This window comes from Sceloporus undulatus, chromosome 6, assembly GCF_019175285.1.
Source record: "Sceloporus undulatus isolate JIND9_A2432 ecotype Alabama chromosome 6, SceUnd_v1.1, whole genome shotgun sequence".
NCBI classification, from domain to species: Eukaryota; Metazoa; Chordata; class Lepidosauria; order Squamata; family Phrynosomatidae; genus Sceloporus; species Sceloporus undulatus.
In genome coordinates, this window is record NC_056527.1 from 145,673,678 (window position 1) to 145,701,280 (window position 27,603).

A 27,603-nucleotide genomic window follows, 5' to 3' on the forward strand; every position below is an offset into this window, starting at 1 on the left:
AGTACTCAAAGAATAGTATACAAAGGATATAAAATAACTGATGCATTTATTCAAAATATTCAGGAGCTTCCAGATAATATGAAAAGAAGGACATCTGCAGATTGAGAGGAAGTCTGAAATTATAATAGTGGCTTGAGTCCATGTTACATAGTCAGTGATTCCCAAAAACTGTTAGCTCAGGCAGCACGCCAATGTCCTGTTAAAGTGGCACTGTGGAAGGAAAGAAGCAGCATTGTCACAGCTCAAACAACAAGGAGTAGTGTCTTATTTGCAGTCAGTGCGTGCCTGCTATATGCCTGTTTACATGTGGAAGTACATAATATTCTCACAGTAGCACAAAGAGCTTCTGGCCTTTCCCCCATCTTACAAGTATATAGGATGTTCTACTTCCAAGGAGAGAACTAAGCATTGGGAATGAAACTCACTGGGTTCATGTTTTCCTAAGAAAAATTCCAATCCAAACCTCTAGAAACCAGCAAAAGAATGATGCCACAAGCCTTGCAACGTGCACAAAACGTGCACAAAATCATGTGTTCATCTGAAAAATTTGCATGACTAAAAATGTGCAGTGAGAACCAGAACACTATACATAGTGACTCAATGATTGGACTAGGACTCTGGTGACCAGGGTTCAAATCCCTACTCAGCAGCAGAAACCCATGTGTGACATTGGGGAAGTCTCACTCTCTCAGCCTCAGTGGAGGCAAGAGTTCTGAACAACTCTTGCCAAGAAAACTATGTGACAGATTTGCCTTGGGGTCACCATAAACAGGAAATGACTTAAATGCACACAATGATAATCTGCATATTTGCAAAACACATGTTATATTCTATGGAAAACATGCAAACAGAAATGTAAACTTTAGGAGGAAATGCACACCAAAATATCTACAAATGTATGGGCAGCAAGAAAAATATCCCACAGTTCAGTATACAACTAAGGAACAAACTGGATATTAAATCCCCTACAATTAATGCACTTTTTCTCCTACTTTCTTTTCTCAGAGATGCATGCCACAGCTATTAGACTTTAAGCTTGCAGAGAATTGATGTGATCCATCACAAAACAAAGCATGCTTAACACAAGGTGTGCAGGTGAGGAAAGAGGTTGAGAAAAAAACATGGATTCATTTGAGGAGTACTACTTGGCTCTCTGGAAGTCAAGGTCCAGAGTTCTCAGGTCTTCAGCAACCTGAATCTTTTGCCTCCCTATATCTCACCCTCCAGGATCTCAACTGATCCAGCCAAAAGACACACACATCCCTTGTTGCGGGAGTCAGCAAGGGAAAACCAAACCTCACCTCATGTAAGATTTGAAGAGCCAAGGACCATCAAAATTGAGAAGGCATATTTATTTACACAAAGTAGGGAGAAAAAGGAATAGCAATAAATAGATCACAATATTGTTTCGGAAAATATAATGCAAACAGGGAAATATAGCAAAACTCTATGTTGGAAATATCATTTTCCAAGTATGTTGCTTGGCCTTTTCATTAGCAGCCCTGAGGATCTGGAATAGTCTTCCTGATGAGCTCTGTCTTATGACCCCCCTGGAATCATTTAAAAAGAACCTTAAAACCTATCTCTTTTGTCAAGCCTTCCCCCCTGAAGAATGAAACTTGTATCTCTAATGCCATTGATTCTCTGCCTATGTATGTTATATGGTTGTTTTTAGAGTTTTTGTACTATTGAATTTTATCTATGAAATTGTTTGTAATGGTTTTTTAATTAGTCTATAACCCTGCTTCGATCCTATGGGAGAGGGGGGGGAAACATAAATATTTAAAATATAAAATAATATATAAATATGAATTTATACATGCCAACTCTCTAGGTAGCTTTCAAGGAGATGACAGTGTTGGTCTGTGTTTCAGTCTAGAAGGAAAAGGGAGGGATCTAGCAGCATCTCTGGGACTGATATATTTCAACATAAGCTTTTGGGGCATCCAATTGTCCAGGAATTTGGATTGGAATCCATAAAAGTGTATGCTGAAATACATCTCAATGTCTCAAAGGTTCCACTGCCACCACATCTTCAGAGAAATATCTGAAAATGCCAGCCACAGATGCTGGTGAAATGTCAGGAACAAACTCTTCTGAAACATGGCCATATAGTCTGAAAAACCCATAAAGGACAATACTGTAGTTGCCTCACTTCTTTTACAGCAATGAGCCAACGTTTAACTTAAAAGCAACAAACAGGAGTAGGGCTACTCCTTGCCTGATCATCTCCTTAATACACTCGCTTTCTCATTAGAGAAGACAAGATGAAGTTGAAAGAGTACATTTGTGGAGGAAAGGATAGATTTTGGAAGACCAACCAGGTGGCGGCAAAGGGGGGAGAGGTGTGACAATGTTAGTCAATTTTGTCAAGATGTTGTGGTTGTTGTCCTCAGGTCATATGATAAGGAAAGGTAACGAAGGGTTCTTAAAGGCCAAGAAATAAATTTTAAATTCCATTAGCAAGACAAGAATCTATTGCTTTTGTGATCCTTCAGAAAGAGGAGATGCCCACCTGCATGAATACTCTTCCATTCCATCTGAACTGAGGACAACAGCCACAACATTTTGACAAAATACAGGTTTATGACTCACACTGTCACCTTGTTTTCCTCCTGTATAATTTTTAACACCTTCACCTAATGAAGAAGACACTGGAGCTTCCAAAGCCTGCAACATATATATTGTGCATTTTGGCTGGGATGACATTATACTTATTTAGTACTTACAGTACTTAATTTCAACCTATTTCAACAGTTATGTACTTATGTATCTAGTTTAACTTTAACAGCTCTCTACCTTATGTACTGTAAGTCTGAAGGCAGAGAACTGTTAAACTAGCTCTAGGAAGGTATGTGGTTGAACAGCAGGCTATAAATACAATAAATAAATAAACAAACAAATAAATAAGTCTTTGCTCTTACCAAAGCGTTCACACTCATGAATGCAATACCGTTGTGTCACAAAATTATTTTCATTACCTCTGCAGCCACGAAAAGTGAACATCTCACATTTCAGAGTCTTGACACTGAAGTAATAGCGCATGAAGTCTGAGCTGCACCTCCCAAGCTCTAATGGGAGCTTGCATTTTCCAGGCATAGATTCTGCTGCGGGGGAAAGAGGCACAAAGGTAGGTCTCATACACTCTGTAAAGAGATTTGGGCTGAGAAAGATGACCACAAGCTCCTTTCCTACTCCCTGAGGTTGGGTTCTATACTCAAGAAGGACTGGTTAAAGCAGTCAAACTGCTGAACAATTTTGGCATAGGAGATTATCAGATGGTGGAAATCGGGGAAGAAAAAGGCATACTCCCAACAAAGTTGCAGAATTGTGCTGAACATTTTCAGACAACGTCATGCTTATCCAGGACTTAACCCATGAATGGTTTGTTGCTGGAGCATTCCTGGATCTTCATGGATTAAGCGCGATGTGTCTGAAAATCCTCAGTGCAATCGCACGACTTTGCCAGGAGAATGCCTTTTACTCCAGCTCCCCCCATCTGATAATCCCCATACTCTGGTAAACAGTGGCCAATTACAGGTGTTCATTTTAACAGTCCTCAGAGCCACACACATACCTAGGAGAATCCCTAAATGCCAATGGCAGTGTTGACTTATATCTCTATGTGTATACATGTGCACGCACATAAAGAGAGAGAGCATCTACGGATGCTGGGCACACATGTAAGGAGATGACAACACCTCTACTGTTTTCCTCTTCTTTCCTGGACTGTGCCCTTACATAGTGTAAATGAACCATAGTCAGGTATCCTAGAAGTAATTATTTCCCTGCCTAGTGTTTAGTGTAAACATTTCTTTTGTTTTTTCTTTTCATTTGTTTGTTTGGTTGGTTTTGGTAAAAAAAAAAAAATTTGGCACACAACAACTGCAACAAGTTATTTTTTAGTCTTTTTGTCCATTTGTTTAAATATAGAAAAATATTTGTATGTGTGTATTATTAGGCTGTGTTATTATGTTGCTTTGATTGTTTTAATAAAAATAGCACTTAAAAATGCATTATACAGTGACATATACGTAGACTGGAATTTGGATTGGAAAAGGAGACTGAGGATGAGGAAAAGGAAGACTGAGAGAAGGAAGTGGAGAAAGGAATGGAGGAGCATGAACTTGGAATGCGAGGAGGAAATCTTAGCTAGAGGTTTGTGGTTGGATTGAGGGAGATTTGAAGAACCAGAGAGGATCCTGGAAGAGAATGTGGCTGACATTCAAAACAATGCACAATGGAGCATGAAGATGGGGGAACATGCGGGTTTGAAAGGGATGATCAGATTAATGTTGTTTTCAGAAAAATATTTTCCCCTCAGTCTTGGGCAATCACATTAAAGGGGCTCACTTTGTTCAAAATGCCAAGAGATAAATTCAGATGGAAAGAGAGATAAGGCTGGCTTGTCTGGAATTAAGATGTTGTTATTATGGATCTTGTAGGCTTTTAAGAAACAGTTCCATGTTCTTGAGACCTAGAATGTGGGAAGTAATCTTAGCTGGTGACAAAAGAGATAAAATGGCCTTAAAGTCAGTATACAGTGTTAGCGGAAGGGTGGGGGGGGTTACAAGTTGCGTGGGCCCTTGTTAGCCGCTGGAGTTTGGTTCCAGGACCCCCTGTGGATACTCAAGTCCCATTAACTACAATGGCTTAGTGAGAGAAATGGATTTGAATCAAACACATAAGATTTAATAAGAGTTATAAACACATGAATAGAATAGAAATTGTGTTAGACTATATAAACGTATGCTATAATTAAATTACAAATATAGATAATATGAAACTACATATATACATATATATTATTATAATCAATATATCTATTCTAATAGGATTGAGTAAAGGTCAGCTGAGGCCCTTTAACTGAAAGGGAATTTTATAAAAAATATATGTTAGTAAAAGAAAGAGTTTTAAGATAAGCTTTTTATAACACTGTTATTTATTAAATTGTTTTATAAGAATAAAGGGGGGGTTATATGTTTGATAATAAATAAGATACACTTATAAAATATGCTGGACTTAGTTATTTTAAATAGTACTTTTTGTCTCTGTTAAAGATTATCAAAATGGCTAAGTGTTCCGTTTAAATAAATAAATAAATAAATAAGACTGCACCTGGAAGTCAAGGACAACTTTGCAAAGGAGGCAAAACAGTTTTTGCAGCCAACTGATAAGAGAGCTCCATCTTCATTAAATGTCAAGAACACTATTTATTTGGTGGGGTTACTAAAAGTCAAGAGATATCCCCTTTTGCGCATCCGTAATGGGGGGTGATGAATATTAAAACACACCTATGAATCTATAATGGCTAATTTAAATGGTCATGAGATGTATGATGAGATATGCTATGGGTGGAGTTTTACATACATGAAAAGGTGGTCTTAAAATTGATCATATGTCTAGATCTGGCCCATAAAAAAATGAGATAGAAATATTGTAACAGAAAATGTCTTATAAATACTGTGTAAAACCTCAGGCGGTGTGCCTCTTGCCTGAGACACCCCTTCTTGCAAGATTGTAATTAATAAATTGGAAATTGCTGCTTCACTTGTTTTGTCCTGATTAATTTGTTTTGGTACTTAGGGGGGAAAAATCTGTATCTCACACTTAGTAAGATTGGGTCCCTTATATAAATGGCAAAATTAAGGTTTTCTTTGGAGGATTAAAAAAACATTTTCAAGCTGTGGATGGTTGAATCCATGGATAAAAACTCCACGGACACACAGAGACAACTGTATGATCAGAGCTTGCTATTTTTCGGAGAACAGTGCCTAGATTTCTCCCAGCAATATGGCCAAGGGGATTGTGGCAGCCAATAGTCCAAAAAGTAATTTTCCTAAACTGAGTGTGACCTACATAAGGTTTGGAAGAAGACTAAAATGGAGTTCATACCTGCCTTCTGTTTGGAGGAATCCACTAGCCCAGAGCAGGGTGCGAGAAATCCCACGGTGAGGACAAGGAAGGCAACATAACCATGTGGCATGGTGGCGGCTGGAGAGGAGTGTGATGCAAAGCCCTGAGGAAAGCCACTTTATGTAGTGCTCCACAGGGAAGCGGGAAGAATCAATGAGGCATCAAAAACAAACTGTGAACAGGTGGGACACTCTGCAGTTACTCTACTTGTGTAAATGTTAATAAAGGTACTTTAAATAATAAACAGAAGGCAGGTATGAACTCCAAGATGGATTCCTGTTCTCACAGCAGCATAAGGCTGTTCCAACTAAAGCAGTGGTGCATTTCAGCTAAAGCAGTGGTGCAGGACTGACTCATATAGTGGTTTAATTATGAAATAGCTGGGTGAAATAGGATGGATATGAACCTTTGCTTTTATTATACCAATTTAAATTTTAGGATCCACTTCTATGACACTGAAAATGTATTCAGTATGAAACAAGTATCACATCTAGTTTGATTAATATTTGTGATGGAGACCTGAGTCAGTTAACTTAGACTCAAGCCGCTTGAGTAACTTGGACTTGACTTGGCAATAAATGATGCATTAAACTTGACTTAAGACTTGTATATTTTTAGTGACCACTTGATGGCCTGATTTTGGCCAGAAACAACAAACCCATGAGACAATGAGCTTGAAAAGGGGTTTGAGATCTACTCCGCTCCCTGCCTCTGCTGCGCATCAGAGGAGCCTTCTACAAGGCTTAGCTTTAAAAGGATCCAAGTTCCGCCGGCCTGAAGCCTGTTGCCTAACGCATTTGCTGTCCCCCCTGAGATTTCTTTTACTTTTTGCATATCATCTTGATTTTCTAGTTGCTAAGCCTCCACACAAGTACACATAAACACACACCACCATCTCCGCCACCTTTTTTCTGAGGCTCCACTTGAGACTTGCCTTGAACGTATCTTGCCAGGGCAAGTAGAGACTGGAAGGTGGAAGAAGCGTGGGATTTCACTTAAGGCTTGGAGTAGAAGACTTGAGCAACTCACAGACTTATATTTCTGGCTCATGTGAGAACCATCAACGCTCCCACTCCTACTAATTAGCATGGGCTTTTCTAATCATTATGATCTGAAGAACTCATCTTCCCTGGGATGTTTGCAATTCTGCTGCCCAGTCTTTCTTGACCTTTCTCGCTCCATCATCACCGGAGCTTCTAAACTTTTAGCTCACATATTTTGGAGGTAAAAAACCCAATGGTTATGCTGAAAGGGAAAGATAAACAAGGCTTTTCTCCTTCTGGGAAGGTTCTTGGAGTGACCAGCCAAAATAAGAAAGTCGGAGGCTCGATTGTGTGGTGCAGAGTAAAAACACAAGTTTATTCACCGATTGGGGCTGACAGCTCCACCCAAACAGGTGTTTTCCAAGGCTGCCGCAGCCTTCCTTGTTTGTGTTACAATTTTTATACATTTCTTTAAGCAGAGACCCAGCAAGAACAGCCCACTGCCTAATATGGCTTATGCTGTTTCACTTTCTACCTAGCTATGAGGTAATCAGGCACTAAGTTGTTAAGGCAAGGTTTAAAAGTTCATGAGCTGAGCTCTTTGAAGTTACTAACAAGCAGTTTCTTCAACAATTGCCTTGCAAGGGGATGCTAATTAACAAATAGTTTTGCAGTTAGACAAGCTACTGATAACGCAGGGAGGCAGAGAGGTGTGTGTATGTGTTTGCTATAGTCACAGACAGGAAAAAGGAGTTGGGGCCAGGTAGCCCATTTGCACTTTTCGCTGTAGACTCATTCCATGAGTCTACTGTCCTGTTCTCTTGAAGCAAGCAGGCTACAGAAGCAAAAAGTAAGGAAGTATTAGCATAGCTATTTCATATTTATAAATTTCAAACCTCTCAATGCCTCAGTTCTGACTTTTTCTGAACACTATTTACAAAGAGCCACAGAACCAGGAACTGGCATTAAATGCCATGTGTAACTGCTGTTTAGTGGAGCACTGAAGGCAAAGCTCACAAAGCCTGCTGCAGTCCAGGAACAATGGGAACAAGGCCTTCATGAGTTTTTGTTTTTAAAACATGTTTTAAAATGGTAGCACCTTCAATGATGCAGTAAGCTTTACAAACAACAAAACAAAGCCAAAGGCTGCGTTGTCAGAATCTATGCAGCAGGGGAATTTTTTTTATTGTATTGCATTTTGTAAATAACCCACTGTTTTTATATATCGTTGTGTAAACCTTCAATTTTTCAATAAAACATCATTTTATTGTTGTTTTTACTGTATTGTTTATCCCTTTTAGCTGTTGTTTTTACACTTTACATTGTTTATTGGATATATTGGATCTGCTGATTGTAATAAATGACGCCTAAACATCACGAAGAACCCTCTCATAGCAGCCCTGAGGCTGAGGGCCTCTTTATAACTTAGAACCAGGCCTAAGATGGCGGCTCTACTTCCCCTCCTGAAGGCTAAACGCAGCCTGAGACCATAGAGGGGAGAGGAAAGAGAGGCCTGAGTAGAGACCGGAAGTGACGTGAGTGAGGGGACGCTCTAGCCCTACCTTTCTATGCCCGGGCGGAAGTGGGGGGAGGCGGGGAGTGCTTCCTGCCGGCTGTTTCTCTCCTGCGTCCTTCTTTCGCCAGGTGAGTCCTTCCGCTTCGCTCTGGTTGGGAAGGAGGAGAGGCAGCCGAGTGGGTCAGGCCTCCTCGGAGGAGGAGGAGGAGGATCCCGGAGGCGCAGCTGAAGGCGAGCGGGGCCAGCCTTTCCTCAGCCAAAGTACAATGGCGCCCCAAACCAGTGGTCCCCAAACTGTGCCCCTTTTAAGAGGTTTTGGACTTCATCCCCCAGAAGCCTCGGCCATGTTGGCCAATAGCGTGGGATGCCGGGAGTTGAAGTCCAAAGTCTCTTAAAAGGGGCACAGTTTGGGGACCACTGCTTTAGAGGGTCACCATGGAGGGTACTGCTCTCCAAACGGTGCCCTTTTTATGGACTTCAGCTCCCAGAAGCCTGAGCCAAAGCATCATCAGTTGCAAGAGGCCACAAGGGAGCTGATCCAGTCCAAGCCCCTTCTTCTGCCATGCAGGAACTCCCAGTCAAAGCTTTTAAAGACCTCCAAGGAGGTCTGGCTGGAGTGTGTTCCACTGTTGAACAGCGGAAGGGAATACACTTAAATGCGACTTTTGGGTAGGCGATAGTCATCAGCTTCTGATATTTATGAATTATCAAAATATATCTGTCCTTCTTATCTCCCTGAAATATCCAGAGCAACTGACCTTGGAGAGGGGAGGAGGGAGGATCCATAGTGGAAGCCTTTGCCAAATCCCAAGCCCTGCCAACCTCATCTTGTCATGGCAGAAGGTGGGCTGGTTGTACTCCAAGGTTGGCACATGGGTTCACCCATTCTGAGGGTGTATTTAGGGCATGGAAGATCCCTAACCTTCCTGGATGTGTGCCCAGAATACCCTCTTTGTTGCTATTGCTGAGCGTAGAGGATGGGGGAGGTCTCTCTGCCTACAAAGAACAAGGCGGATGTTCCTCCTTCTTCCAAGGCTACGGAATTGCAGCCCAAACCCCCCAAATATAACTGTATTGTAATAAAATTATAAAATGTAAAAGAAAACATATTAAAATATTAAGAAGAACAATAACTAAAAACTTTATTTCCTTCAGTTCCAAGTTCGCACTTGAATAAGACTAACTTGACGGCATTGAAGAGACAGAAAGGACGTTCCAAAGCTTGGCTGCCATCTTTGAGAAGCTCATGTCTGCTGACTATTAATTGGAAGGACATTTCAGCTGGTCCGTTGTTCCCATTCTACTAAGCAGGGATGTTCATGGGAGATGATGATGATGATGATGATGATGATGATGATGATATATTTATACTTTCCTGCCTCTCCCTGGGGATTGAGGCGTGATTACAACAGAGATAAAATACAATAGAATAAAGATGATACGATAAAATAATAATAGTTAATAATCCCCTAACCCTCGAATATCTTAAATTAATAAAATTCACAATTAAAATTCTAATCAATTATAATCAAATGGAGACACCATCTAAATGGATGGAAGATTCACCATAGTGATCAAGGTGGGAAGGCCCGCCGGAGGAGATCCCTCTTAACTGCCTTCTTAAAGGCATCTAAGGTGGTAATAAGACGGATCTCCTCCGGAAGGCCGTTCCATAGTTTCAGGGCGGCAGCAAAGAAAGACTTCTGGGAGGTTGTTGTCAATCTGGTCTTTTGCGATTGTAACAGATTCATCTCAGAAGTTCTGAGATGAACTTCTGAGTATCCGCAAGTATCCTGGGCCCAAGCCATGTAGGGCTTCAAAGGTAATAACCAACTCCTTATGCTGTGCCCAGAAACTAATTGGCAGTCAGTGATGATCTTTTAGGACAGGTAAGCCTGGATTTGTCGACAACCAATCTGGCTGCCATATTTTGGACCAATTGAAGCTTCTGAACTTGGCACAAGGGTAGCCCCATGTAGAGCGCGTTGCAGAAATCAAGGCGAGAGGTTCCCAGCGCATGTACCACGGCTTCAAACTCCCCTGGCCCTGGGAGGGTCTCTATTGCGTATCAACCGAAGGGAAGGACAATCCCTGTGGAAGAACTTTTCTATAAGGCCTTTTAACTGTAGCAAGCTGGGGAATTTCACTAACTCGCTCTTCCAAGATGACTACAGTTAGGGAAGGCTTGGGGCAGAAGAATAGAGAAAGCATTTCCCAGAAAGATGCTCAGCCTAGCTTTAGTCTTCCTTTCTTCTGTTTCTTTATTTGTTATTGAAAGGCCTCTGGACTGTAGACAAGATGCTGGTCTGCCGCTGCCCATTTCACCAAGGAATCAGCAGTGCCAGCCCAGTGACCTGTCTGAGAGGCTCTTGATGCTCACACAATCTGCTTCCCATTCACTGCTTTCTTGGAGAGCTGCCCATTCTCCTTTAATGAACAAGTGGGAGACTTAAGTTTCTTGACTTCAGAATTAAGAGCATCTTATCAGCAGTAATCCTTGGCCAATAATAGCCTGTCTGCCAAGTGGCAGCTTGCAAAGAAGGATGGGGATCTTGTCCTTTGGACCACTATGAAGAAGAGCAAATTTGGGCATATTCAGCTTCTTATAGGCCTAAGCTGTATGGGCAACAGAGTCACAGGACAAATAAGACTCTAATCCCATGAAACTGAGGTGTTAGTTGGGGAAGGCTACAACTACAAGTAGCAAATTGACAGTACAGGTACACCTCAGTTAATGTAGCAGATGTGTTCATTAAATCTTCAACAGAAACTTTGGTGCCAGAGGCAGAAAGAATAAGTGTAGGTTCCCACAGAAAACAAGAGCAATTCAACATGTTTTAGCAAACTTTTCATTCAAAACTAATATGCAAATGAGACAGCCATGGCAGGTAAGCCTTGCATAAGTAAACAAAGACATTTTAATTCTGTTATAGATTATTGATTATAGATCATTTTAAAACCAGAATTTTAACCAGAAATCAGCAGGGAGACCAGTAACTCGAATGGAAAGGACACCTTTTTATTTTTAGCTGGGGCAACGATTCTAAAATGAACCAAGTTTTCATAGTATTTCGCACAAAGAAAACTAGAAATCACATTTCCTTAGTTACATTGAATTATTATTATTATTATTATTATTAAACTTTATTTATATAGTGCTGTAGATTTACACAGCGCTGTACATACACACAATAAAATCGATAAAAATGAAAGCTGCCAATGGCGTACATTCTAGAAAATACATATAAAACAATAAATAATATAAAAAATAAAATTAAAATATTTATTTATATCCACCTATTCCATTTAGTGGCCCTACCGTTTCCTTTTGCTGCAGACATATCCAAAAAAGCCCTTTTTGTTGTTCTTAACCTCTCTAGAAAGCCTGAGTTCATTTTGCGCTTTAGCTTTTCTGACTTTACCCCTACACATGCCTGCTATTTCTTTGAATTCATCTTTGGTGATTTCCCCCTTTTTCCATTTCTTATACATCTTCCGTTTCAAATTTAACTCAGTTGAAAGTTCCTTAGTCATCCATCCTGGTTTCTTGAGACACCTCCCATTTTCTCACTGGAACTGTTTGAAATTGTGCCTTCAGTATCTCCCTTTTGAGAAAGTCCCATCCGTCCTGAACTCCCTTCTCTTTTAGTATTCCTGACCATGGGATCATCTTCAATACTTCTCTCTAGGGCCCTATATAGACAGGCCAAATTAAAGCTGCTTCGGGTCACTTTGGAGGTATGCTGTTTACATGATGCATGTGTCCTAGAGTCCAGAAGCTGCACCAAAGCTGTGCACCAGTCCTTAGGACTGGGATCGTGGCTTTTGTGTGGTTCTTGGCTCTTATTATGCATGATTATTTAACGAATACTGTAACCGCCAAAAGTGACCCGAAGCAGCTTTATTTTGGCCTGTCTGTGTGGGGCCTAAGTTTACTGAAATTTGCTCTCCTAAAGTCTAGGATGCATGTCTGACTATGTTTGGCTTCTCCTTTCCAATAAATAACAAACTCTAGGAGAACATGCTCACTTCCACCTAATGATCCCACCACTTGCACCCCATTAACCAAGTCATCCTTGTTGGTTAGGATCAGATCCAAAATAGCTGACCCCCTTGTTGCCTCTTCCACCTTTTGGACAAGGAAATTGTCTTCCAGGCAAGTAAAGAATTTGCTAGACCTTGAGAATTTTGCTGAGTTTGACTTCCAGCAAATATCACGATCGTTGAAATCACCCATTAACTGTTGTAAGCTGCTTTGATTCCCAAATTTGGGGGGAAAGCAGGATAATATAAATAAATACAACAATAATAATATCAATAGAAGTAATTTTAATTTTCCTGGCTTCCTGCACTGAAGAATCCAACATTTGGATCACAAGTGGAATGTTTCAGTTACTTTGGTGACTTAAATGACTACTAATAGACCACTACCTAGCAAACAAGAAACAGACGTTCTTGTTAATCTTGCTCATTGACAGCACCTTTCTATAGTCATCTGCTGTTTTTCCTGGTTATACTGTGTAGCCTTCATTGAGTTTAAAACAGGGATTTTTCAGTTTGCAACTGGCCTCACACTTCCTTAAGATAACCCTTTGATAATCCTTGCAGTAATGTGTTTAATTGTAGAATAAGTGAGTCGATGCGAGAGATAATGAGCTTCAATAATTGTTCTTCCTTACAAACTTGCCGTGATAAACAGGAAATTTACTTTTGCTGAGAGTGTATTATTCTGCCAGGTTTCACCTTGGCCTTTCTTTCACTCTAGAAACTGGATGGCTTCTAATGTGAACCTGAATCTGGATGAAGAAATGTTGTTCAAGGATGGATTTCCCCCTGCAAAAAAACCTAGGTACACATAATTTCATCTTCCTTCTTTCAATCTATGGCCTGTTACAGACTGCCAAAATAAAGCTGCTTCGGGTCTCTTTGGAAGTATGCTATTTAAATGATGCATGGGTCCTAAGAATCCGGAAGCTGCACCAAAGCTGCACTCCAGTGCTTAGGAATGGAGTGTGGCTTTGGCGTGACCTCCGGACTCTTAGGACCCATGCATCATTTAAACAGCATACCTTCAAAGAGACCCTAAATGAAAAGACATGTATCTGGTATGTCTGAAATAAAATTAACCAAGTTGAAATATAAAAACAGAATGAAATAGTTTCAGAATATGTCCCTAAAAATAATAATTAAAAATAAATAAATATAACCTGACTTAGAAGGTGGAGGATATTGGGGTCTCCCCACTGACAATTCCAGTGTTTCCTTGGAATTTGGGGAAAATAATAATAATAATAATAATAATAGGATTTATTTTATTTATATTTATATGCCACCCAATCACTGGGAATCCAGGCAGCTTACAGCATAGGGGATAATAGATGGTTCCCTGCCCTCACACACACACACACACCTCTCAAAGAAGGCCTGTGAGAGTAGGGTAACTGTGTGGATCTTTTCACCAATGTATACTGGTAATTGGAGAGTGCTCCAGTTTCTGTAAACAAGATATTTTATTTGAAATGTTCATGCAGACATACAAGAACTGAGACAGCCATAAGAATTATACAAGGTCATTGGAAAGAAAGGTGCAGAAGATTGGATAGAGAAAAGTCAGGGGTTAAAGTGGGCAATAATGATCGATCCCGAAGAGAAGGCCATGGAAAGTGCTTTGCTGGGTTCAGCACAGTCCACGGGGGTTCATGGGGCTTGGAATCACTCATGTCATGTCTGAGGGTTTCATAGAAGTATCCCTGGTTTGTGAACAAAGTGGCTAGGGCTGGGGCAGATAGTCATACTCTATTTTATGCCTTTGAGGCATGTGTTGTGTTATATTCAGTACGATAAAGGCCTGAATGGCTTTTCCAGGGGATGGAAGAAAAGGTCTGGAATGGCTGGTGGCTTTAGCTCTGAAGTGATAATATATTGATCATTGAGACAATCCTTTAATTGGAAGGAAGGCGTATAGGAACATCATATGGTGTGGTAAATGGCATGGTCACTGAGTGCCTCCTTTACTTCCATTGTAAGTGAAAATGCAAAGAGCCAAGGACAGGCAACTAGGAGATCAATAATCTCGTCAGTGTTTATCTTAGTTTTATCTAGGTTTTCGCATGGCCCCTGGTCAGTGTGACTCCTACATATGCATAACCTCTACATTCTGCAGGTCATTGTGACCCCGAAACATGCTTAGTTCTAGTTATTAGTTATGAAACCTATCTCAGAGCCATTGTGAGGATAAAGTTTTGGTGCATGTATGGAGAGGTGGACGAGATACTTGAGTTGTTTGGGGATGAAGGAAACACCACCAGCAACAACAACAATACAGTGGGCCCTCCCATTACACGGGGATCCGTTCTGGATCCCACCGCATAAGGGGAAATCAGTAAATGCTGGAGCCCCATTGGAAGTAATGGTGCACAGCAGCACACACCCCATTAGTTCTTCCAGGGCACACGAGGGGCTCTTCCAGTGTGATCTGTGGGTGCTCTAGTCCCATTAAATATAATGGCATAGCAAAGTGATGTCCCTTATAAAATATGGAAAATCAAGGTTTGATATTTGAAATTTATACTTTTTTTGAACATTTTCAAACCGTGGATGCTTGAATCCGTGTATAAAAAATCCGTATATAAGAAGGGCCGACTGTATAGCATTCTGTAATTGTCAAGTCCAGTAACCCCTTTGTTCAGAAGTCTAGGCTTCAGTGGTAAGATTCAGAAAACCTTTAATTAGCAGCTAGAAAGGTACACCAGAAACAGTTGTCAGAACTAAGCTGCAAATAAAACTATATTTTTCTGGGTTAACTTTTCAAACCATAGCAGGCAAGTAATGACATTAATATATGTTGTGCAAATAAAGTAAATACTATCATGATTATATGCATAGTATATCTGTATGGGAGTGTGTGTGAAAGTGTGAGTGTTAAGGTTATCAGGTGTCCCTTTTTGTAATATCTCTGATGGAAGGGCCAGAAAGCTTGTCACATATGAGCATTGAATAGGATAGCAACAATCTTATATTTTCAAATATTAGTCAAATGCACAGTCCCCAAGTTACACACCACACGTTGCTGAGGGAGGGCTCTGTTGTGAGTGTGGCTCTTCCCACTCCATGTGGAGCAGCACACATCCTTTCCCCAGGATGGCTGCTGGCGTGATATTTCAGGATTTCTCAGGGATTGGGAGTTTCTGTGAGATCTGAGATCTTGCAAGAGTTTGTAACTCTAATTAGAGGCCATGTTCTCACAATTCTTTTCCCAACCCATCTTGTGTGTCCTTATTACTGCTTTGAAAACCTGGCAACCCTAGTGAGTCTGTATGTGTGTGAAAGTGAGTGAGTGAACATGAGAGAATCCTATACTTTTTTGAACATCTTATAATATGGTATTATTTTTTAAAATGCCTCCACTTTGTATCAACCATGCTTATTCCCGGTTCATTATTCATTAGGATTAACCTAATTCAATATTCCTTCTACTCCTCTGAGGGTAAGACTGAAGATCTGAGGAAAGGTCTGGGTGGTAGCAAGCTCATTAATGGAAAAGTAGGAGAGGGTGGCTGAGAGTGCTGAAAAGTACCCGGTAGTCATTTTCGAAAGAGTAAGAGTATTTTCGAAAGGGTATAAGCACACAGTGAGGACAAGGGCCTTCAAGTTCATATTCTGTATAGTATTTCTCCATACTGTTCTAAATTAGTGGGCACATCTTCTCTCTCTAACTGTTCCTCCTTTTTGGTTGCAGGAAACTGTTGCCAAGTCTGAAAACCAAAAAGCCTCAGGAACTGGTCTTGGTGATCGGGACGGGCATAAGTGCTGCAGTCGCTCCTCAAGTGCCAGCCTTGAAGTCTTGGAAAGGTCTAATCCAGGCCCTTCTAGATGCTGCTGTTGACTTTGACCTCCTTGAAGATGAAGAGAGAAAGAAATTCCAAAAATGTCTCTGTGATGATAAGAACCTCATCCACGTAGCTCATGACCTTATCCAGAAACTGTCACCAGTGAGTTGACAGCACATAGAAGGAAAGGTTTCTCATGTAAATTGTTCTAGGGCAGAGATCCAGTTGAGGTTATAGTGCTGAGTCTGACAGTATATGTTTCTAAGCTTCTACAGTATATAAGTGTTGGATTTAAACATAACCTACAGTTTAGGGCAAGGTTAGGGAAATGTGGTTGGAGAGAGCAGGGACCATTTTTCATCTCCATGCCTTCTCACAGACTGCAGTGACTTGCTAAAGCTTCCTTTGATCACTTTTGATTTATAATGTCTACACTTCTATTGATGCAGCCTGAATTGTCTTTTCCCACAAGAATGGAGCTTAGAATCATAGAATCATAGAGTTGGAAGAGGCCCCCAAAAGGGCCCTGATCCAGTACAAACCCCTTCTTCTGCCATGCAGGAACTCTCAGTCAAAGCATCCCTGTTGACAGATGGCCATCCAGCCACTTTTAAATACCTCCAAAGAAGGAGGCTCCACCACATTCTGGCCACTAGGCCCATGGGGTTCTTCTATCTTTTAAATATAGTCTGAGGCTTTTCTTTCCTCAGAAGTATCCCTTTAACCCTTGGCCTCTTTTTCCTGAACCCAATTCCTTTCCTAATCCACTCACTTAAGAAGTGATGGGCTCCCAGTATCCTTATCTATTATGTGCTTCAGTATCTTTGGTAGCATGTTTATGATGTTTTTGGTTATACATTAAACCAAACCACTCTTCAGTGAACAAAAGGAATAACAACTTTATTTATATTCAGACCTTAAATTCGTATCTTTTCACAGTTGAAAGACAAATCGTGTGGTTACTTTATATCCAGCTCTTCACTTGTTACAATCTGTTTTCCCTGTCAGTTTCCTCACTGACTTTGCTTCATCCCTGACAGATGGCCATCCAGCCTCTATTTAAAGTCCTCCAAGGAAGGAGACTCCACCAAAATCCCTGAGGAAGGAGTGTGTTTCAATGTCAGACAGCCCTTACTCTCAGGAGGGTCCTTCTAATGTTTAGTTGGAATCTCTTTTCCTATAGCTTCCATCCATTGCTCCATTGTGTCCTATTTTCTGGAGCAACAGAAAACAAACTTGTGCCCTCCTAAATATGACATCCCTTTAAGTATTTAAACAGGGCTATCATATCACCTCTTAAACTTCTCTTCTAAAGGCTGAACATATCCAGCTCCTTAAGTCGTTCCTCATAGGGCATGGTTTCCAGACCCTTCACCATTTTGGTGGAATCTCTTTTTGTCTCATTTGAATCCATTGCTCTGTGTCCTATTCTCTGGAGCAACAGCAAACAAGCTTGCTCCCTCCTCAGTATGGCATCCCTTCAAGTATTTAAACAGGGCTGTCACATCACCTCTTAACCTTCTCTTCTCCAGGTTAAAGATCCCCATCTCCCTGAGTCTTTCCTCATAGGGCTTCATGGTTTCCAGACCCTTCACCATTTTAGTCTCCCTGCTTTGAACACATGGCTCCAGTTTCTCAATGTCCTTTTTGAATTGTTTTACCCAGAACTGGACACAGTATTCCAGGTGGGGCCTGACCAAAGCAGAATAGAGTGGGACTATTACTTCCCTTGATTTTTCTATTTTAAATTTAAAATTTCTTTCAACTGAGATTATGTAGCTCAGTGTAGTTGTACTTGATTTCTTGTTTTTACAGGATGTAAACAGAACATGTTGAGTAATAACAAGACACTTCAAGTTCTGATCCAAAATAGCCTTCTCTCGCCTGCCAGCCAGAAGTGCTCATGAATCTGAGTTTGAATGAAGAAAGTCCCATCCTTCAACAGTTGGAATAAAGGAAGTTCAGCATTGTCACCTGTCACACATCTGAGTCTGCAGTTTCATGAGATTGTAATTTTTTTTTCATCCACACACTGGATGAAACACTGCCAAAAATTTAAAGTCTAACAAATTCCTCACATGCCTTGCAGACAATTTCATTATCCAGAAGGTAGAAGAGGCAACTTGGGGATTAACTGTTTTAGATCTGATCCCAAACAACAGCAATGATCTGGTTAATAAGATGGAAGTGACAGGATCCTTAGATGGGAGTGATCCTGTTCTCCTGGAGTTCGTTATACAGCAGAAAGGGGAAGCCTCTCAGCCTTCCATCCTTTCGTAGGTCAGTAAAATGAGTAGTCGGCTTGTTGGGGTCAGTGAGCTTACAGTTTGTAAACCCTTAGGGATTGCTTGTTCACTGATAAAGCGGTATAGAAATATACTTGCTATTGCTATAAGCCAAGCATAGTCAGACATGCATTCTAGATTTAAGAAGGCTGGTTTCAGTAAACCTAGGGAAATACTGGCAGTGATCCCATGGCCAGGAATACTAATAGAGAATGGGGTATATTGAAGGCACAATTCCAAACAGTACCAGTGATGAAGAAAAATGGCAGGTGTCTCAAGAAATGAGGATGGCTTTCTAAGGCACTTTCAGCTGAAGAATTCAAATGCATAGCCAGCTCATGTAGGGTCATCTGTCAGGGTGCTTGTGTATTCCTGGACTGGGTGGCTATTGTGGTCTCCCAACTCTATCTCTAGTTTTCCATGGGTGAGGGGGTTGGCGTTTGAAGCAAATTGTTGTTGATTAAGCGCAGTTTATCTAAGTGCTGTGGATGACGTTCTGTTACAGACATAGGCAGGTTTAAGTCTCCTATGTTTTTTCTTCATTGTGCAAGTTGGCTTTCTATTCCATCCTCTAGAAATCCCCTGACCCTGACTCACAATTGAAATGCTGCAATTCTTCTACAATCATCCTGTGGTTGGTGGGGGTGTATGGGGGTTCGCGTGGAATTGGGGACACATCTGGCTATTCCCCTGTAGTTAGACACAAAATGGCCTTCAAGGGACCCCAATGGTTATGAGAACTTAGCTTGAGGCTTCTCCAATACTTGCCTCTCTGCCACCAGCCACAGAAGAACTGTAGGAGGCTGCAAGGACTGAATGCTGAGTCTGTGTATGCATTACTGCATGCGTAGGGAAGGTGTGCTCTAGCTTGTGCATGCAAATGTATTACTAAACTCACAGTTCAGCTCCCTCGTGAGTCTGGAAGATCCCAAAGGATCTGAGTTTTCATTCAAAACTGAAAGCAAATTTCTAGCCCTACTGCAGATATTTGATTGCAACCCCAGTCAGTCCTAGCCAGTGTTCCCAGTGGTGCGACATGATGAGAGCACACTTGGAAACCCTCACATTCCCCCTCCCTGTAAGCATGTGTCACTTGACCCTTTGCAAACAATAAGGACAACTATGTTTGCCACAGCTCTCTCAAGTCATCTGTTGCTGAAACTTTTTTTTTCAATGTTGTGAAATTGCTGCTGATCTTGGTCTGATTTTGCTCTTCTTGTCAGCGCACAAGCAATGTCCGTTCTTCCTTTTTCAAAGACTGCTTGTATGAAGTCTTTGATGACCTGGAGTCCAAAATGGAAGACACAGGGAAACGGCTCCTTCAGTCGGTGCTTCACTTGATGGAAAAGGGTGCTCTTGTACTGACCACAAACTTTGACAACCTGCTGGAAATTTATGCGGCAGACCAAGGGAAACAGCTTGAATCGCTTGACTTAACAGATGAGAAGAAGGTAGTGGAGTTTCTCTTGAACCTTCAAATACTGTCCAAAAGCAAAATCAGAAGTAATGGGACATCACATTCAGATAACTGAAAGACTATTGTAGCTTGCTAGGGATTGTGGGGGCAAAATCTGGCCCTTGTGCATGGTACAGTTGTCCACTCATGACATAGGCCATAGGAACCAAGGGGGAATGTGTGATACTTTGGAGTGAGACGGTGAATGCTTCTTTTGCCATCATGAACAGGTCTTGGAGTGGGCCCAGGAGAAGAGGAAGCTTAGCGTCTTACATATACATGGTGTGTACACAAATCCCAGTGGCATCGTTCTCCATCCAGCTGGCTATCAGAATGTGCTACGCAACACAGAGGTCATGGTGAGACTTGAAGGTTTCAGTGTCTGTCTGTCTTTTGTTGAAGGGATGTTTTACCAAGGCATACAGTGTGGCCCTGCAACTCCAGTCAGCCCCATTCACCATGGCCAGTGGCAAAGGGGACGGGGGTAATGCTTTGGCAACATCTGGAGGGTCTCGGGATCCCCACCCTTGACATAAATGAAAGTAAGCTCTGAATGTTTTGAATGCTTGAAGAGTTCCCAGGGCAAGGTTAAGAAACACATTGCTCTCCAGATGACCTTCAGGTACAATTCCCAATATACCTCCTCTTCTTCCTTCTCATATATCCAGATAGAGATACAAAAATCAATGTTGTATAATCTATTCCAAGAACAGAAGGTATAAGAAATTCCTCAGTTGTCTTATGGACAAATTCATGGCAAAGAAAGTGGAAGAGGTCAGCAGTGGTGAAAGCAGTGGGATCCTTAGCTGTGAGTGTCCATGTTCTCCTGGAAAGGGGAAGCTAAACCTTGTCAGACAAGTCAAGTATTGAATGCACAGTTTCAAACACTTATTGAAGAGGAAAATTGGGAGGTATCTGAAAAAAAGAGGATGGATGTGTAAAGAACATTAAGTTGAGTTATGATTTAAAAGAGGCATGTAAAAGAAATGGGAAAGAAGTGGAAATTACCAAAAAGGAATTGAAATGGATAACCAGCACATGTGAGGAGGAAATCAGAAAAGCTGAAGTGCAGAACAAGCTCAGACTTGCTAGAGGGTTAAAAACAATAAATATTATTTTTGTTATGTCCGTAGCAAAACGATGAACGAGGAAATGATAGGGCAGCTGTGTGGAGAAGATGGCAATGTGCTAAAAGGGGACAGAGAAAAGGCAGAATTGCTCAACACCTTTGACTCAATCTAATCTGAAAAGGAGAAGGGTGTTCAACCTGGGGAAAAGGGAGCAGATGATACAGTAGGGGAAATACAGCACAGAATAAGTAAAGCGGTAGCACAGGAATACCTGGCTACTCTTCAAAAGAACTAGCAGAAGTAATCTCAGAACCACCGTCAATAATCTTTAAAAACAGGAGAGGTCCAGCAGAACGGAGGAGGGCAAATGTTATCCCCGTCTTCAAAAACGTGGTGGGGCAAAGAGCCAAATAGTTACCACTCAAACAGGCTGGCATTAATATTAAGAAAGATTCTAGAACAGATATTTGAACCAATAGTCCGAAAGCACTTAGGAAAGAAAAGCTGTGATCACTAAAGGTCAAAATGGTATTCTCAGAAACAAAAACAAGTCATGCCAGACTCTTATCCTTCTTTTTTTTCATGGAGTTACAAACTTGATAGAAGAAGAGAATACTGTGTCTGATTTCACCCATGATGTCCTTGCCAAAAAGCTAGTACAGTAAAATGAAGGTTAGACAGTGCATCTGTTAGGTGGGCTTGCAATAGGCTGCGCATGCTTATCAAATTTACAAGTGACTCCAAATTAGAGCCAGTACCCCAGAGGACAGGATCAGAATTTAAATGACCTTAACAGATTGGAGAGCTGGGCCAAAACTAAGAAAATAATTTTCAACAGGGAGAAATGACAAAAAATGAAATGCACTGCTATAGGATGAGTGACACATCATCTGGACTAGCCATGAGATTATTAGCTGAAGGATGTGATGAAGCAAGTGTAGCAAACAGAATTCAAGACCAAAGGAAGTCGTGCATGTATTATATTGCATATAACTGCTCAATATAGATGTTTTCTACAAGTGCACTGAAATGCACAGATATAAGATGAGTGACACAGCATGTGAACCAGCCATGGGCTTGATAACAGTACTTGTAATAGCAATAGCAAGTACATTTCTATACTGCTTACTGATGTCCTAAGCAATTATGCGAAAGGGATCAAGAAGTCTGAACATGAGTAGGCAGTGTGATGAGGCAACTAAAAAGCCAGTGCAATGTTAGTCTGCAACAATAGCAGTCTTGTGTTTAGCTCATGGGAAGTACAGTGGGCCCTTTTCCTTTTCTGAGAAGACTGAGGCAAAGAAGGTGTTGAATAATTCTGCGTTTTCTCTGTCTTCTGTTAGCATTTTGCCATCTTCTCCACGCAGTGGCCCTTCCATTTCCTCCTTCTTCCTTTTGGTGCAGACATATCCATAAAAACCCTTTTTGTTGTTCTTAACCTCTCTAGCAAGTCTGAGTTCATGCTGTGCTTTAGCTTTTCTGACTTTACCCCTACACATGCCTGCTATTTCTTTGAATTCCTCTTTGGTGATTTCCCCCTTTTTCCATTTCTTATACATGTTCCATTTCAAACTTAGCTCAGTTGAAAGTTCCTTAGTCATCCATCCTGGTTTCTTGAGACATCTCCCATTTTTCTTTCTCATTGGAACTGTTTGAAATTGTGCCTTCACTATCTCCCTTTTGAGAAAGTCCCATCCATCCTGAACTCCCTTAATTTTTAGTATTTCTGACCATGGGATCACCCTCAATACTTTTCTAAGTTTACTGAAATCCACTCTCCTAAAGTCTAGGATGCGTGTCTGACTATGCCTGGCTTCTCCTTTCCATTGTATAACAAACTCCAGGAGAACATGGTCACTTCCCCCTAAAGATCCCACCACTTGCACCCCATTAACCAAGTCATCCTTGTTGGTTAGGATCAGATCCAAAATAGCTGTTGCCTCTTCCACCTTTTGGACAATGACACTGCTAAAGCCTTAATGTGAGGAACAAAAGGGAAATAAAAGTATGTAAGAAAAATAATCATTGTTGGCTTTGGAGGCTATGTCATCTGAAGGGCCACATAATTCCAACCCCTGCTCTTGGTCTGTAGTATCGTCTTCTGAAGGTCAAGAACTGCTAAACTATAGACAGAATGGTACTCTGTCCTATTTTTAAAAAGGAAGAAATCATGTGCACACAGACTTGGTATACATACAAAACCTGTGGGATTGAAAATGTCTATGTTTGCATTCTGTTCTTGTTTATTGTGACTATGAGTGTGTTCTTTCATTTTGTTAAATAGTTGAACCTTAACATGTTGTTAATGCATAAATGAAGCAGGGTTAATGCCAGTAGAGATGTGTGTTGGTTCCAGCAGATGCATGTATGCATATACAGGTATGTACATACACAAACTGTGGAAGTAATGAAACATTTCTGTTTCCCTCCCTTTTCCTCTTTTATTTTTATTTTTCTTTAAAAAGCGGGAGATCCAGAAATTATATGAAGCCAAATCATTCTTGTTTCTGGGTTGTGGTTGGACTGTGGATGATACAACTTTCCAAGCCCTCTTCCTTGAAGCTGTGAAGCACAAGTCCGACCTGGAGCATTTTATGCTGGTGCGCCGTGGTGGTGTAGACGAGTTCAAGAAGCTCCGGGAAAACATGCTGGACAAAGGCATTAAAGTGATCTCCTATGGGAATGAATACGCAGACTTGCCAGAATATTTTGAGAGACTGACGAATGAGATCTCCAACCGTGGTCATGCAGGTAAGGGAAATGACGACAGTTACATATACGTCATCTTTACTCCAGTAAACTCAAGGTAGCGTGCACGACTGTTTCCCCCCCAATTTATCTGTGTAGTACGTCAGAATGAGAGTTACTGCCCCCAAAATCAGTTAGATTCATGGCTTAGTGGGGGTCTTGAACCTGGATCTTCTAGTCACACTAGCCATTGCACATACTGTTTCTCTAATCTTTATAGTAGGCGAGTCTAGCTGGATCAGGGATGATTGCTGCATGTTCATATAGCATTTATATCTATCCCTTAGTTGGCATGCCTGAACAGTGGCAGCCTTACCAAATTTTAACGGAGGTGTGTGACAGTGTACTTGTAATAGAAGACATCTACATTGAGCAGTTCTAGGCAATACAACTTCCTTTGGTCTTGAATTTTGTTTGCTACACTTGCTTCATCACATCCTCCTTCTAATAATCTCATGGTTGGTGCAGATGCTGTTCAGAGCAACACTTATTTAGCTTCAGTGACTTCATTGGCTTTGTGTTGAGATTGGTATTTGGCTTGCCCAGTGGAATAAGCCAGAGCTCCTGCATCTTCAATAGCTGTATAGAAGAGATTGTATTGCATGACAACATGTGCTGAATTTGGTCTTCTAAATAACTATTACGGGGAGCGGAGCCCTGTTCCTTATTTTATCTGGTAGCCTTAGCTTGTGCATGCAAATGTAGTTCTGGACTCTGAAATTAGTTCCAAACTGAAAACATGCTTAGTTTAAAACTAATAGCATGTTTCTAGTCCTATTGCACTTGAAAAGGTGTGGCCAAAGTTTAGTTATCTCAAAATTCTAGCAATGTCTGAATAGGATTGTGGGAAGATTTTAAAGAGATTTTCCAAATGTTTTGGGGTACAACTCTTATCATCCCTGGCCACTGGGCTTCTGGCTTCTTTGGCCAGCATGACTTTCCTTCCCACCTCAAACCACTGGATTTTCTTCATCTCTCAACCAGGTTTACCTCGGGAGGGACAACTAAATGGCACAGCTGAAACGCACACTGAAATCAAAGGTTTAGTGTTTGATTGAAGTTTACTGATTTTAAAAGGTAATAACTTAATGCTCAAAAGTCCCTATGGGCCAGCTTTGGAAAGTCTTGCTAAGATGATGACTACCATGGGCATGGAAATTCATGAAGACTCGAGACTTGACTTAGCAAGATGTGTCTTGCAAAACATGGAAGATTCCTTAGAAACAATATGGTAGATGCCTCTGGCAAAACAAGAGGCATTAAGGTGGCTGTTGCCTATCTGGTGTCAGCAGAGTGTGAAGAGATATAGTCCTGATTCTAGCTGCCTCTTAGTTCTGGAGTGGCAAAGTCGTTTTCATCAAGGGAAGGCACTTTGAAAGGGAATAGCCATGTACTGCAATTGAACTCAGTATGAGTAAGGACTTGGCAAAACATGGAAGGATGGTCTTGGGCAGCTAGTGTTGTCAGATTAAACAGACCTGACAAGAAAACCCCTGTATAGAGTGATAGTTAGCAACCCAAGGTTGCATCCATTTGAGACATGAGGTATTACTCAGAGAAGTAACCCAGTTAACTGGCCAATGTGGAGCTTGGGAACAGGAAGCACCAGTGACTTCCATGCCTCCTGCCCTCTGATGGCTACACCATGGAAGGGCCCTGAAGGCTTATTCGCATTAGAGGGTAGAGCTTTCACCTGGGATAGAGCAACTCAATGGCAAACAAATGGCATGTCCCTTTGTGGTGCTTCCCGTCCATCATACCCTTGCATGGCAAAATATGCCAAGGCTTTCTTAAAATACTGCCCCACAGATCTGGTATTAAATAAAGAGCCTTTCCCCCCCTCAAAAGGTGGTATAGAAATATTTTGAATAAGCAGTTAACAAGTGGGAATTCAAAGAGTGAGCTTACGTGCCTTTTCAAGCAAATCTTTCCTAAGAGCTGTTTTTCCGCCAACCCTGTCTCTTTTTAATCAGATGCTTTGATAACAACCTTTCCCAATTCCAGAGATTTTATGAAAGCATGTCCTCTTGCCTTTAGTTTTAAGGCTGGTGTCCAAAGCATATCTGCCCAGATAACCTCTGAGGAGGCTAACTCTGCACAAGATGCAGCAGGCAAGAGCACCAAGCACTCCATCCACATCCCACTTTTGTGCAAGTTGTACAGGTTCATCCCTCTGCTTGAGATGTAAAGCAAGGTGTTGGCAGCTTCAACAGAGCCATGATCCTCATGGTCATATGAAAGAAATGAAGAAGCATATACTATCTTCGCAGCTGGTTCTTGTGAATGCCTATCTTGTTTTGCTCTGATATATTAAACTAAGTATTTGAAAGACTTGATGCAGCACTTCTTGGACCCTTCTTATGTTGGACATGAAGATCCATCTTATCACTGTCATTTTTATTTAAGGCTGTATCTGCAGGGAGATCCATCCTCTCCCTCCGGGTAAGAGTTTGCTACTAGTGCTTTTTATATTGGGTAAGACTGAAATATGAGCATTTTTTAAAGAAAAATTACTTGAAGCTCTAATTTCCTAAGTCTTTCTTTCTTTATCCAGTGTTTTGTATGCCAGAAGCTGTAATAAAGGTCATTAACTCATCTCTGATGTAGATTGCCTTGAAACATAGTCATCGCTGCACAATGAGATGTCTGTATGTAGGATGTCTGGTTTAGCTCCGAATACCAGTTGCTGTTAATGGCTACTGCTTTCATGTGGAAATAAAGACAAGTCTATTTTAGCGAGGTTCTGTGGTGAGAATTCACTGAAAGCTAGAGAGGATGTTGCAGTTTATACATTGATGCAGCTTGATAATGCTGTAATTGCCATAGTTGCGTGCTACAGAATCTGGGCACTTTGCATTTCACTGAGGCAGTTAGTTTTCTGCTTAGACATTTAGTGTACTCTCCTGAAATAGAACTCTCCACAGGACTAGAGCGCTTCAACACAGAACTTTAAGTATCTGACCATTCTACATATCCACTGGCAGTTAAAACATTATCACACTACTCTACCTAATAAAGGTACTTTCAAAATGTATTTTGTGATGTGCATTATCAGAACAATGATCACATTTCTGTTTTTTATGCGCTCGCTTCCCTTCCTGTACTGCAGCAAAGAATTAGCCTTCATCCTTCTTGTCTTTGAAGTGTGGTTAACTGTAATTATGTTTAGCTTGTTTAATTGTAACCAAGGCAACTTCAGTAATGATGTTGTCTTATCCATAGATCAAGTGACCTAGTTGGACAATTTGGATTATGGCAAACCATATTTGAAGCAAAAGGTTTTCCCCTCCTCTGTTGAGGAACAGAGAAGACAAGGAGAAAGGGAAGCTGCCAGCCATTTTCTGGCTTTTCCAAGTGGGTCCTTTTAAATGGCCCCCCTTCTGTAGTTAGGAAATGGACCCTATGAACCACCAGAAAAAGTAGTGATTCATCTCACAAACAAGGTGCATGTGCCTTCTTTCAAAATTGTTTACAGCTCCTAGGACCATCTTATTTCAAATCAAAATGTATGCTTTTCTAGTATTGACAAATTTTGCTTGGGGGGGGGTCATTTGAGGGTGACAACAAGGTGAAGGTTCATGTAGTATCCCTATAATCTGCTCTAATCTGGAGCATTTTGTTTACGGAGCTATAATGCATTTCAGTCCAACTCCTCTGTTCCTGCACATTACAGGCAAGGTCAGCAGGCAAACGGCATTTCTGGGAAACTTGTCTGTCATTACTGCTATCGTGAAAAAAACAAACAGAAAAACATCCAGGAGCCTGCATTTTCTGGTCCTCCTGCTCTTATTGTTGGAAAA

General features: G+C 41.1%; 2 protein-coding genes across 11 annotated transcripts; one reads left to right on the forward strand and one right to left on the reverse strand.

The window, feature by feature from the left end:
• Positions 1 to 47: 47 nt before the first annotated feature.
• Positions 48 to 8,661, reverse strand: LOC121932856 (kappaPI-actitoxin-Avd3c-like). Of its 5 annotated transcripts, none has more exons than XR_006104429.1 (3): positions 8,462 to 8,661; positions 2,982 to 3,107; positions 48 to 210 (listed from the first exon to the last, which is right to left on the reverse strand). XR_006104429.1 is itself a non-coding variant. In XM_042471882.1 (3 exons), the coding sequence occupies exons 1-3, from the start codon at positions 5,984 to 5,986 to the stop codon at positions 200 to 202; spliced, it is 285 nt and encodes a 94-aa protein (XP_042327816.1). In that variant the 5' UTR covers positions 5,987 to 6,087; the 3' UTR covers positions 48 to 199. The 5 variants fall into 5 exon arrangements, 2 of the variants coding, with proteins under 2 accessions (XP_042327816.1, XP_042327817.1); XR_006104428.1 differs by having other exon boundaries at positions 2,925 to 3,107; XR_006104430.1 differs by lacking the exon at positions 8,462 to 8,661 and adding an exon at positions 5,119 to 5,551 and having other exon boundaries at positions 2,925 to 3,107.
• Positions 8,472 to 27,533, forward strand: FAM118B (family with sequence similarity 118 member B). Of its 6 annotated transcripts, none has more exons than XM_042471881.1 (9): positions 8,472 to 8,543; positions 9,571 to 9,681; positions 13,181 to 13,264; positions 16,154 to 16,406; positions 19,753 to 19,980; positions 20,216 to 20,344; positions 23,521 to 23,806; positions 24,788 to 24,880; positions 27,026 to 27,533. In XM_042471881.1, the coding sequence occupies exons 3-8, from the start codon at positions 13,188 to 13,190 to the stop codon at positions 24,859 to 24,861; spliced, it is 1,047 nt and encodes a 348-aa protein (XP_042327815.1). In that variant the 5' UTR covers positions 8,472 to 8,543; positions 9,571 to 9,681; positions 13,181 to 13,187; the 3' UTR covers positions 24,862 to 24,880; positions 27,026 to 27,533. The 6 variants fall into 6 exon arrangements, with proteins under 6 accessions (XP_042327815.1, XP_042327814.1, XP_042327809.1 ...); XM_042471880.1 differs by lacking the exon at positions 27,026 to 27,533 and adding an exon at positions 25,841 to 26,398; XM_042471875.1 differs by lacking the exon at positions 27,026 to 27,533 and having other exon boundaries at positions 24,788 to 26,398.
• The last annotated feature ends 70 nt before the right edge of the window (positions 27,534 to 27,603 follow it).

Coding starts and splice junctions, on each gene's coding strand:
- LOC121932856 (XM_042471882.1), bottom strand. CDS start 5,986: ATGCCACATGGTTATGTTGCCTTCCTTGTCCTCACCGTGGGATTTCTC. Junction 3,108..5,895: donor TTCCTCCAAACAGAAGGCAG/GTATGAACTCCA, acceptor TTTCCCCCGCAG/CAGAATCTATGCCTGGAAAA.
- FAM118B (XM_042471881.1), top strand. CDS start 13,188: ATGGCTTCTAATGTGAACCTGAATCTGGATGAAGAAATGTTGTTCAAG. Junction 20,345..23,520: donor TACGCAACACAGAGGTCATG/GTGAGACTTGAA, acceptor TTCTTTAAAAAG/CGGGAGATCCAGAAATTATA. Junction 23,807..24,787: donor CTCCAACCGTGGTCATGCAG/GTAAGGGAAATG, acceptor TCTCTCAACCAG/GTTTACCTCGGGAGGGACAA.